At 43.7% G+C, this 13,476-nt stretch overlaps 1 protein-coding gene across 1 annotated transcript in view; it reads left to right on the top strand.

The window, feature by feature from the left end:
- The first annotated feature begins 288 nt into the window (after positions 1-288).
- Positions 289-13,476, top strand: part of FREM3 (FRAS1 related extracellular matrix 3) — a 90,568-nt gene continuing 77,380 nt past the window's right edge. Inside the window, exons 1-2 of the mRNA XM_059393654.1 lie at positions 289-5,467; positions 6,836-6,925. Coding sequence (XP_059249637.1) covers positions 289-5,467; positions 6,836-6,925 — 5,269 coding nt within the window. The remainder of the gene's footprint in view (positions 5,468-6,835; positions 6,926-13,476) is intronic.

Below are 13,476 nucleotides of genomic sequence, written 5' to 3'. Positions count from 1 at the left end.
GGGGCGAACTCCGGCACCCTCGTGAGGTCTGCGGGCGTTGGGCATATCTAGGCGGTCCCCGGAGCCAGCCGAGGAGAGGCTTGGGACGCAGGCAGGGCAGAAGGTGAGCATAGCCCTCTCTCCCCGCTGCTTTTACCTGCCACAGCTGGAGCATGGCTACTGGCTCCTGCTGAGTCCGCGCCCCGGCTCCGGACCGGACAGCAGCCTCCAACTCCCCAGCCTGCACCTGCAGTTGAGCCGGCCCTCTCTGGACAGCGTACTCTCCAGGTATCCCAGCGTCAAGGTCCCATGGCTGGGACTTCTCCGCGCCCCGCTGGGACGCCCCCGCAGCTTCTCCCGGCTCTCGCCTACGTGCTCCTGAGCTGCCCGGTGCTACAGGGACAAGCACCCTCGCCTGGGACGGAACCCCACCCTGCGCTCTATCTGCCCACCTGGGATGCACTGGCCTGCAATAACCCCGACAGCCCCAGCGTCCTGATCGCTAACCCCGGACTCCGGGTTCCCGCGGGCCGCTCGCTTTGGCTCGATCCGCTCCGGGACCTGGTGATTCGAGTGCAGCCCGGGCACCAGTGCGAGGTGACGGTGCTGGACACCCTGCCGCTGAGCCACGGTGCGCTCTCCCCTGGCCGCTTCCCCTGCACCTTCGGGCCCCGCCAGGTCCAGTACACTCACTTCGGCTCCCGAAGCCCGGGACGCGCTCGGGTGCGGCTGCAGCTGCGCTATGAGGCCCCGACTTACACGCTGGTACGGCCCTTCACGCTGGATGTGGACCTGGTCTTCTCCCAGCCAGAGCTGGTGACCCGCAACAGGCCTTTGTCGGTGGAGAGGCTGCGGGGCTGGAGCCAAGCCATCGACCGGAGAGTGCTGGAATTCGCCTCCCTGGGGAACGGAGCCTCTACCACCAGCAGGTGCTGGCTCACCCTTCTTCCTCCCCAGGGCGGTCCGCTGCCGAAATATGGACGTTTGGTGGACGCCGTGGGGACTCCTCTCCCCAGAGGCAAGAGGGTAGACTGTGAGGCTTTTGTCAGAGCTGGGGTGCGGTATCAGCATACTGCCACTATCCTGTCGCCCAATCGGGACTATGTGCCCCTAATGGCGGAGCTGCTAGGGCCAGAGGACGGAGGCGCTGGGTCAGAGGAGGTGCTGTCCCGCGAGCACTTCCAGCTGCTGGTGAGCATCCATGAGGGAGTAGAGAACACTGCACCTAGGCCCAGCTTTGCGGCCCTGATGATGATGGAGGTCAGTCAGTTCTTACTAACAGCCCTAACCCCTGACGCATTGGCTGCAGATGACGAGGAGTCTGACCCTGATGACCTGGTCTTCAACATTCGCCTTGCCCGCACAACCACGCCAGGGCAGGGGTACCTAGTCAGCACTGATGACCCCCTGGGTCTTCCAGTCTCTTTCTTCACCCAGCGTGAGCTACGAAACCTGAAAATTGCCTACCAGCCCCCAACAGAGAAACTGGATTCAGAGCACCTCTTCCAGCTGGAGCTGGAGGTGGTGGACGGAGATGGCGCCACCTCAGACCCCTTTGCCTTCACGGTGATAATGAAACCCATGAACACCCTGGCCCCAGTGGCTAGATGTAACCAGGGACTGCTTCTATTTGAAGGTCAGTTAAAGCCTCTGTCCAGCACCCACAGCCTTCAGATTGGGGATCATGATAACCTAAAAGAGGTGATACTAACTGCAGTAAGGGGCTTGAGGCACGGGCAGCTGGTGGTGCTTGGGGCACCAGCTGGGTGTAAGCATTTCACACCAGAAGACCTGGCAGCAGGGCGAGTGGTGTACCAGCATGATGGCAGCAACACCTACAGTGATAATATCATTTTTCGGATGGAGGATGGGTGCCACCAGGTGGAATTCCTCTTCCCTGTCACCATCATACCTGTTGATGATGAACCACCAAAGGTCAAGGCCAACAACGGGCTCTCAATTACAGAAGGACAGGTGGTCCAGATTTCCCCCTTTGTCCTGAGTGCTACTGATCCTGACTCTGATGACTCAACCATCCACTTCGTGCTGGAAGACCAGCCTCTAGAAGAAAAAAAGGAAGAAAGAGGGTGGGATCTGGCCCCTGGTTCCTCTTACTCAACTCAGCACCTGGGGGAGATGTTCCTGCGGCAGGCTAAACCACCTCTGTCCCCTGAAGATGAAGATTGGTATTATGTGGAAAAAGAAGGACTTTATGAGAAGGTGGTGACTGAGTGGCTTCAGCAAGACATCATGGAAGGGAAACTCTTCTACCGCCATCTTGGACCCCATAGCCCTCAACCTGTAATGGCTCAGCTGACTTTCCATGTACAAGATGACCATGACCCACCCAACCTATCCAACCAGCACTTCTTCACCATCAAGGTCCAACCAGTGGATCTGCAGAGTCCAGAACTATTTCCAGGAACTACCCTAGAAATGACTGTGCACCAGTACCAACTCACTTACTTCCAGAAGAAATTTCTCCAATATATTGACCAGGACTCAGATGACCAGAATCTGTGGTACACCTTACTGACACCCCCAACTGACACAGATGACAACCACCAAGTCCAGGCTGGAGAAATTGTGCTCACTGATTCACCAGATATGCCCATCATGAACTTCACCCAGGCCCAGGTAAATCTCCTTAAAGTTGCCTACCAGCCACCACAGAAGAAGCTGGGTGTTGTACCACGGGTTTTACAGTTCACCTACCAAGTGGAGGATGCTGCAGGCAACAGTGTACCTGGAACATTCACATTGTTCCTGAAACCTGTAGACAACCAGCCTCCAGAAGTCACCAACAGAGGTTTTACTGTCTTAGAGGGAGGAAATTTTATCCTCAGCAGTAATGAACTGGATGTCATAGACCCTGACACTGATGTTGACCAGATTGTCTTCATATTAGTCTGGGGTCCCCAACATGGACACCTGCACTACTTAAATAGACATATGGTTCCAGGGGAACTTTTCATGCAAGCTGATATTATTAATGGGAAGGTCTCTTACCAGCACAGCAGAGACCAGTCTACCAACGACAACTTCCATCTGGAGGTAAGTGACAGGGTGCACCACATACCCATCACCGTCCAGATTTCTGTGCATCCTGCTGCAGCTTATAAAAATCCCAGGATCTCTATTACAGGTGGTCCATTATTAGATGTTTCCATAGATGTACTAGAGAGAAGAGCCACTAGGATCACCATAGGCATGATACGTGGCATAAAGAAGGGTGCAGGTGACTTGATGCTATCTTTCATTATGGAGGATAGTCCCAAATTGGGTACTCTTCTAGTGAATGGTTTACCTACAGGACGATTCACCCAAGAGGACCTCATCAGTGGGGCAGTAGTCTATGTCCACACTGGGGGTGAAGTTGGCTTCCAGAAACAACATGATACCTTTAGCCTCACCCTTTCCAAGGATTCTTATCAATGGGTGGTGGGAGACAGCATAGTGGAGAGAGTGCGGGTGCAAGTGGTTGTGCTGCCTGTGGATAATGTGGCACCCACAGTCTTGGTGGGGGAGTCTTATATTGTTGATGAAGGCGGTAAGAGTCCCTTGACCTTACGACATCTCAATATTGAAGATGTGGACACACCCCAAGATGAAATCCTATGCACAGTGACTGGTCAGCCAGCCTCTGGCTACCTGGAAAACATTGCACCAGCTCCTGGCTCAAAAGAATCACGGGCTGGTAGCCCCATCAGTGCTTTCTCTATCAAAGATGTCCAAGAGAGGCATATCAGTTATGTACAGAGTATTCACAAAGGGGTAGAGCCACAAAAAGATCAATTCACCTTTCATTGTTCCGATGGCATCAACTTTTCCCCAAATGTCTTCTTCCCTATAATCATCTTACCCACCAATGACGAGCAGCCTGAACTCTTTGCCGGTGAGTTTGTGGTATTAGAGGGGATGAGCCTGGTCATAGACACCCCACTGCTCAATGGAGCAGATGCTGACTTGCCACCAAATGAGCTTCACTTTCAGCTCACAGCCCTCCCTCAGCATGGCCGAATTGTCCAGCAGCTGGCCACAGGCAGCCAGCCCATCCACAGCTTCACCTTACAGGAAATCCAGGAGGCCTCTACTATTGTGTACGAGCATGATGACTCTGAGACCACAGAGGATAGTTTTGAGGTCTGGCTGAGTGATGGCAAGCATACCACCCACAGGAAGATTCCCATTATGGTGATCCTGGTGGATGATGAAACCCCTCGACTGACCACCAATGCTGGACTGGAAGTAGAGACTGGACACACTGAGGTCATCACAAATTGGGTCCTTAAGGCCACAGATTTGGACTCCAGTAAAAAGAGCCTCAGTTTTGTCCTCCGTTCAGGGCCTCAACAAGGGCTTCTACAGCGGCTGAGAAAACCCAGAGGGGAGGTGAGAGATAACCTCACCCTAGGAATGAACTTTACCCAGGATGAGATTGACAGAAGCCTCATCTGTTACACCCACACAGGCCTAGATGGAGTTCTTGACATTATCAAGTTCGATGTGACTGATGGGATTAACCCTTTGATAGGCTGCTACTTCCACATCACCATTAGGAGCTTAGACAGGGTCTTCCCTGAGGTGGTTAGCAAAGGGCTGACCCTGACAGAAGGTGGCAGAGTGACCCTTACCACCAATCTGCTTAGCCCCAGTGACCTCAACAGCTCCAATGAACAGCTTCACTTCAGAATCACACAGGCTCCTAGCCTCGGGCACCTGGAGAGCTCCGACCACCCTGGGAAGCCCATTGCCTCTTTCACTCAGCTTCATTTGGCTAGCAACAAAATATTCTATGCCCACACTTCAAATGATGAGATAAAGACCGACAGCTTTGAGGTTCAAGTGACTGATGGACTCAGCCACGTGTTCCGAACCTTCAGGATCTTCATCACAGATGTGGATGATAAGAAACCTATCCTAACCATCCATAAACTAATACTGCACAAAGGGGAAGGCAAACACCTAACTCCCTTTGAGTTGACAGTGGAAGACAAGGATACTCCCGATGATCTTCTCCTCTTCACTGTCACCCAGCTCCCCATCCATGGTAGGATTTTGTATAATGGCAGTCATCCTGTGACCACCTTCACCAAGCGGGACCTGAATGAGAACCTGATTAGCTACTGGCACGATGGGAGCAAGACAACTGAAGACAGTTTCTCCTTCACTGTGACAGATGGCACTCATGCTGATTTCTATGTCTTCCCAGACACTGTCCTAGAGACACACAAACCTCAGGTAATGAGGATCCACATAAACCCTCTAGACAACAGACTCTCCCAGATTGCCATTGACAGAGGCGTGTCACCCTTGACGCGCCTTCACACTGGACACGTGAGCTTCCTGATTACCAACAGATCTTTGAGAGCAGAGGATCAAGACAGCTTCCATGGGTTTCTGAAGTATAGAGTGACCAGAGGACCAGAACATGGCTTCATTATCAACACTGGCCTTGGAAACCAGAGCACGCGAGTGTTTGTGCAAGGTTAGTAACAATGCCCCTGATGCCTCCGTCCCTCTCCTTGAGCAGATCGGATCTCCCAATTCTGTATAAAATTTTCCCAACCTCAGCCCACTGACAGAAAGATTTTGATTCTAATGAAATACGGTGGAATATGAGATTATTCTGGTAGTAAAAGAGGGCAACTAGTCCTTTTCCAGCCATCTCATCAGGATGCCCTTTTAACTCTCGGACATCTAGTAAAGCTGGTAGTTATGCCCTAAAATTGCAGAATGCAGGTGGACAGTTTCTGCTTCTGAAATCCCCCTGTAAGATAAGATTACATTAATTTTGGTAATATCAGTTTAACTTCAAATTTTAAGTCATGACAAACCTAGGAATTGTTTCCCTGGTTTATCAGTAAGCTTAGATTTCTGAAGATATTTTTTGTATTTAGGTTTGGGAGATAAATATTACACTGCACATTTTATTGTAGTATTCAAATGTAACTTATGTATCTAAAAAAAAAAAGCATAGAACTAAATTTTCCTAACTGTGTGGTGAGATATGTTTTAACGAACTTTTTAAAAATATATTTGTCATCACTACATGGTGAATTTGAAGCAGGCTCCTCTGTTTTCCCAAGTAATGTGACTCCTGCTGTCTTTGGCATCTCTTTACATTGTCTTAAAACTATTTCATGTAGCTTTATGTTTGAGATGTGAAAAGATACATGGAATGCAATCTTAGATTAAAACTTATGAAGGGTTAAAAAATAGTCCAGCTACATTTTCAGAATTGCTTCTAAAGCCAATGAAATCATGTGGTTTTATAAGAATTATCTTTATAAATAAATACCTCCAAAATGCATATTGTCTTTAATATACTTATAGTTATCCATACCCAAAAAAACCACAATTACAAACCAAGTGACAAATCTTAAAAATCCAAGAGAATAGGTAATAACAAAATTGTGATTTTATTCCCATTTTCTTTTTTCTTAGAATACTGCAGTTATTCTTGCTTAAATTCATTTGACTAATAGTTAATAAATAACCACTGTCATTCCAAGCTCCAGGCTTATACAGAACCAGTTGGGCTCAGCTTTCCATAGAGGGCCAGGGTGTTGTAAAACATGGATCCCTGGAATGTCTTTCTTGTTGGGGATTATCCTACAGATCATACACATAGCACAGTAACAAAAGTTTAATCTAACGTTCTATTTTTGTCAGTGTAACTTTAAGAAAAAATTTGATTCATTTTCACTTAATCATTTTTTAAAAGTTAGATTTGTATGCATTTAATCATTTTTAAATTTCTTTATTGTCATATTTCCATGCCTTAAACCACTGAAGTTCTTATACTCGTTTTCTATTGTGCCAATATGATGAGTGATACTTGCTCTTTTATTAGCTGACGTTGATGAAAGGAAGATCTGCTATGTCTTGAATGAAGGCAGCAGAGCAACAAAGGATATCTTCTACTTCTCTGTTGAAGACAATGGTAAGTCAGTGTTGAAACCTTAAAAGGGAGTCTTGGTTACTTAAAATCAATATGAAACTAGAAAATAATTAAATTATTTACATAGTAATTGCAGTCAGTATATGTCCTAATACAAACACGAATTCTTTTTGCTCTATTTGCAATCCTATGTCAAATGATTCTTGATATATCATTATTTTGGAAGGGAAAGCAATGAGGAATTTCAATAATAAGATATGAAGTATTTTGCCTGACCTAGATTATGTGTGATGTCCTACAGGCAAGTCAATCTGTTCTGGTGGTTCTGAGAATCTGACTGGTGGCTTCTGTCATTCTGGAACAAATTAGAAAGTCCAACTTTAGATTTTGTGAGGATTTTCAGCTCCAGCGCCGAATCTTAACGGCTCCTTGATCTCCAAATTGTAATATTCCTAGATGGAGTAAAAATTATGTTGACCACCATCGAGGAACACTTGCTTTAAAAATTGCCTTTGTAAGCTGCCCTCTGTCCTCAAAGTAGTATAATGGGAAGCAACAAGCTAGCAGAAGGTGCTTGACTCAGCCAGAAATGGGCTGATTATGTCATTGAAGAAAAATTATTTTGCAGTATGACAGAATAATTACAAAAATTATGTCCGTGTGCTGCTTGCTGCTCAATAACCCTTTCAGTATAAATCATTACTCATTTCTAGTGAGTAACATGCATTTTCTTTCACAATCATATGCCATCATTCAGGACTGTTTGGGAAAATAGTCCTACCTGAAGGCTGCACAGTATATTGTGTCTGAATCCCAGCGTACCTTGTGTGACTTTGGAAGAAGTAACCTGGGCCTCTCAGTGACTCATTTCACTCATGTGTAAAATGGTGGTCTTCATACCACTTCCAAAGGACTGCCAAGAGGATTAGTGAGATAATATATGTAAAGCGTTGGGCACAAAGTAGATGCTTATTAATAATAAGTCACCTTCTCCACTCTGATGAGACTACGGTGGAAACCACTGATCCCTTCTCTCCATCTTCTCAGTTAAAGTTTAAAATCTGATCTTTCCTTCATCCTCCAACTTCCTAAGGACCAAAGTCACTAAAAAGATGAAGATGAATTCAAGCCTTCTAAACGGACTCACTAATGTAAAGCATATGTGAGACTCAAATAGTTTATAATGACTATTTTTCTTTCTGTTTTCTAGAAGGATGATATTCTAAAAAGATGGGTATCTGATTTGCATGTTATACTTTCTGGATGACATCAGAAACAAGAGTCAGTCTGTGATGATAAATGTGAATTTTATATTGTGACCATTCTTGAGTACTTGCTATGGGCCAGGCAATGCTTATATACATTATGCCTTTGATCCTCACTGTAAAATAAGAGGTAAACATTAGGATGCCTATTTTTAAATGAGGGCACCAAAGTTAACTAACTGGATGGAAGTCATCCAAGTAACAAGCAGGCGAACTGGAATCAAACCCAGGTAGTGCAGGTTCCAAAGCCAGGGTTCCTAACCACCATTGCTCCACCACCTCTGTTCATGAGGCCAAAAGTATGGACAGAAGTCAGGGAATAAAGCAAAGACAGCACTTCCTCACCTCACAAAGAAGCTTCTATTAAATTAAAGTGATAATAATAACCAAACATAGATTCCAAAATATTTGAGGACACCTTTGCTCAAGGTGTGGATGGTATCAGCATATGTGTTTGTCCATATGCTGATTCAATATTTATGCATTTACTTGTTCCCTGGATTTTGTTCTTGTTTTCTGAGAGTCAAGCACAGAGCTAAGACCCGTATCTGCCCATTTTTTGGAGCTTTCTTGGAATAGCTTAAAACTGCTAAAGAACTTGCTTAAACATTTTCGTGTCAGGCATTTTCAAATTTTATAAATTTTTTTTCTCTACAAGAGCTGACTTGATATTTGCTTTTAAAGTATCCCAGTTTGGGGGTGGGGAGTACCTGGATTGGCTCAGTCTATGAAGCATCTGCCTTCAGCTCAGGTCGTGATCCCAAGGTCAGGGACAGATCCCCACATCGGGCTCCCAGCTCAGTGGAAACCATACTTATCCCTCACCCTCCCCCTCTGCCTGCTGCTCTCCCTGCTGTGCTTTCTCTCTCTCTGGGTCAAATAAATAAATAAAATCTTAAAATATATGTAAAATAATAATAATAAAATAAAATATCCCAATTTTAAAAATATTACCCAAACGGCATAAGATTTACAATTTGTTAATTTTTTTTTTATCTTGACAACATATAGCACTAGCAGAAGGTACTGCTTCCAGTTATTTAAGCTTTTGGAATTGGGCACACTTCCAGGGCTGCATTTTTTACCAATGGGTTGGTGTTGGTGGTTGTACTAACTTTGAAGGCATTAAAAGAAGCCTGTGCCCTACCTCTAGGACTGGGCATTAGGCACATCCATAGGTGAGCTCAAGGGTCTTAAAGGTGGAACTATTGGCAATATGATTCTAAAGATGCAATGTATTAGAACCCCAGGCTGGACATCAGGAGGCTTCCAGTGCATGGGCTCTGAAATCAGGCTGTCTGCACTCAAACCCCAGCACCACACTTCAGTGGTTGTATATCTTTGAGAAACGGTGCTTTAGTTTGCTCATCTGTGACTCGGAGATGATTATAATGTGTATCTCATAGAATTATTATGAGAATTTCATTGGTTTCCCATTGCTACTCCAAAGAATTACCACAAATTTAGTGGCTTAAAACAACACAGACTTATAAGTCTGTTGTTCAGAAGTCCAGAGTGGTTCTTACTGGGCTAAAATCCAGGTTTGGGCAAGGCTGCCTTCCTTTCTGAGGACTCTAGGGGAGAACCCATGTCCTTGCCCTTTCTAGCTTCTAGAAACTGTTCCATTTCTCCATGATCAAAGCCAGAAGTGTCCAGTCTTCCTCGTTAGCTTCACTCTGGCCCCAACTCTCCTGCCTCCCTCTTTCCCTACGAGAATCCCTGTGATTCCATCGAGCTCACCAGGATACTGTCCTCCCCAACCCCACCCAAAATCGTTAATCACACCTGCAGAGTCCCTTTGGCCACGTGATACATGCACACGCTCTGGGAATTAAGATGTGGACGTCTTTAGGGACCCATCGTCGTAAGCACCTCGAGTCCTAAAGAAGGAACACGCATGAGACCCTGAAGAGTGCCTGGACGAAGCAAACACACGATGGGTGTTATTATCTTTAGAATTAATAGCTGAGATACCAAGTGTTATATTTCTCTTGTGTCAGGTAAAAAGAAATTTAACAATTTATTCCTGAAAATCTACGGTTAGATCGGTTGATTATATAAAAAGTTCAACTTCTTTTAAGATTTATTTATTTATTTATTTATTTGAGAGAGAGAGAGAGAGAGAGGGAGCCCAAGTAGGGGGAGCAGCAGAGGGAGGGAGAAGCAGGCGCCTCGCTGAGCAAGGAGACCAACACGGGGCTCAATTCCTGGATTCTGGGATCATGACCTGAGAAGAAGGCAGATGCTTAACTGACTGACTCACCCAGGGACCCCCCAAAATTCAACTTTTAAACTATTATGGTGAATTATCTTATTGGGGTATTGCCTGGAACTCTTGGTTTCTCATCTTTTTCTCTGTTCTAGGCTTTGTCACTGCACTCTGAGCCACCACACACAGAAATACCTTACCTATCCACATCCTGTTTCCTATAGCAATTGTGCCTTTTTCTTTTTGCTCTGCTATAGTTAAATGAAGTAATGTATGCCAAAAATATAATAAGACACCCAGCATCTACCAATTCCCCAATAAATATGAGTTTTCTTTCCTTCTTTCCTGTAGGATAGTTATACATATACCTATATTCATGTACACAGCTGGACTGGGAATCCAAATGTAAAGTTTTTTACAATGTACCTAGTTTGTATGTTCTATCTGTTGCTGCATCATCAGTTTTGAGTAACTCAGACTAAGGCCATTGCTGTGTAAGATCTCAATCTTTTTTATAACATTGGTGGCAAATTTCATTTTGCTCAAGGTTATCATGAAAGCCACGGGTAAAATAGGGAATGCATTTTAGACTTCTAAAGCTCTGGGCCAGGCACCTGTGTGGCTCAGTCATTAAGCATCTGTCTTTGGCTCAGGTCATGATTCCAGTATCCTGGGATCGAGCCCCACATCAGGCTCCCTGCTCAGTGAGAAACCTGCTTCTCCCTCTCCTACTCCCCCTGCTTGTATTCCCCCTCTCTGTCTCTCTCTCTCTCTCTCTCTCTCTGTCAAATAAATAAATAAAATCTTAAAAAAAAAAAAAAAACAAAAAAAAAACCTCTGGACTAATTAAGCATACTGTCAAGTTCATCTATCTTCCTCTCCATAAGTCATTATACTCGTAGATTTGTCTTGAAATTTTGCATTATCTTTACTATATGTAATGCTGAATGGATCTGTTCTACTTACCCTATAATAACATAACCCTAAATTTATGTAGCACTTAGTATTTCTACAATGTGTTTTTACAGATCTTATTCCAGTCGATCCTTACTATGATCTGTAAAACAGAAATCATTATCTCAGATTTTAAGATGAAGAAATGGGCTCGAAGAATTAAAATGATCCTTAGGAAGGAACCATCAGAAACATTAAAAGTCAATACTTTCTAAAAAGCCACAACAGATTGTGAGACAGTTTTACTTTGAGGATGTGCTACAGATACTTCACATTCTCCTTAAGACCTGAAACAGATTGTTTTATTTCCTCTTAAATTATTCAGGGTCTAAAACCAATCTGATTAACACTATGCATTCTGATATTTGAATTTACTTTAATTTGACCTGATACATGCCTCATGGTCCCTGTGAACACCGGTTTTCTATTTAGGTGAAGTGTCTTTTTTAAGCAAGTTATGAAAGTAAAGAGCAACAAAAAGGTTTTTTTTATGACCAGTGATAGAGCTAACCATAAGTCTAGTGAGTCTACTCTGCCCATGCAGTTAAGGGAATATCACACTTGCTTTGGACTTCAAACTCTCCAGAACACATCTAAGACTTCAAGAGCAAGGCAGAAAATGTCTCTGAATAGTCAACTCACAATATGTGGCCTGGTATTTTCACACTTGACTCAAAGAAGCCCTTATTTGGAGTCTATTTACTCTTATTTCCCAAACAATTCTAATTTTATTTCAAATAAAAACAGTGGTAAGAAGAGAGTGGGGTTAAAAGCAAAGACCTACAGAATGCAGAAGCGATAGATAACAATGGGCAGTCAAAATATTCAAAGTCAGGAGAAACCAGGAGACAAGGTAGTGAAGAGACAAAACGTTGAGCCTGTTTCTATAACTATTTATAATATGGCAGAAGTGTACCTGCAGTAAGATTATAAAACGTTTTGCAAGTCTTCAGGGTGATGTCATAATAAGCCATATATAATATGGAAAGAGGTTCCTGATGTATTGTTAAAAAGAAAACCAAGTAGCAATTTATATAAAGCTGTAAAAGATGATTATATTTCCATGTATACATGCCTATATATATGTCTAGGAAAAAGTCAAAAGTATATATAGCAAAATGTTAAAAATGATTTATAATGGCAGTGATGGATTTATATCTTTTGACTTTGTTTTACATTTTTTTGTAAATGCTTTACAATGACCACTATTATCAGAGGGGAAAAAAAGCAATTTCCATTTAAGAAAAAAGAACAATGGACTACATCACAACTAACATGGTTCAATAATATTGATTTAAATGGCCAAACATGTTATTCTAGCTTATCAATAATTCAAAAATGTCCTCTTAATAATGCAATGGATTTAAAAATCCAAACAAAGGAGGATCAAGGTGGATTCTCTTCGGGCAGAAAGGAACCAACCATTACCCATGTTGCTGGCTCTTCCCCTCATGAGTCCTTCTATCATTTCTTCATACCTGACCAGAAATGAGTTGTTAACTCTTGGGCAAGCTATAAGCAAGGCAGGTCCAGAGACAATGGGGCAGGTGGCTAGAGGGATAGGCAAGGCTCACCACCAGTGTCCCCATGTTCAGTCTATGGAAGAATTAGTTCAGTGTCACAAGGTACAGGAAAAAGCTAGCAATTTGGTTGTGCTCATACTGTGCTAAGCAAAAATTAATGTCATTCCCCTCTCCTTTGTGAAACATGCTAGGTAATCTTTCCTTTATGTCGTTTGTGATTTAATTTGGTTTTTTCACTTTCATGCTGAAACCATTGTTTCTTGATAGAAAAATGAAAGAGGTACTTCTATTTGGATCACCTTACAAGGTGTCTAGACAGACACCTCAGCCACATTTCCTGTATCTGTCTGGAGGCCACACTTGGAGTGTACCTGTCCTACAGTGATATTTTGCTACAAATTAATTCTTATAGAAATGGCGATACCTTTTCACAACCTCCACTACTGAGTCATTTTTAAGAGCCCATTCCATGAATGGGAGAATGGTAAGGAACAATATTGAAAACTACCTTCATGGCACTATTTATGCCTTGTCTTTAGTATTGCTAATTGTACTTCCAGCTGAAAGCTTTAAGTCTACAACTCCGCATTCAAATACCTGACTATACAGGTTATTTTTAACATAAATAGCCTAAAAATTTTT

Source organism: Mustela nigripes, chromosome 1 (genome assembly GCF_022355385.1).
Source record: "Mustela nigripes isolate SB6536 chromosome 1, MUSNIG.SB6536, whole genome shotgun sequence".
Taxonomy (NCBI): Eukaryota; Metazoa; Chordata; class Mammalia; order Carnivora; family Mustelidae; genus Mustela; species Mustela nigripes.
The sequence above is the reverse complement of the archived record's forward strand: the minus strand, read 5'-3'. Positions and strand labels throughout refer to the sequence as shown.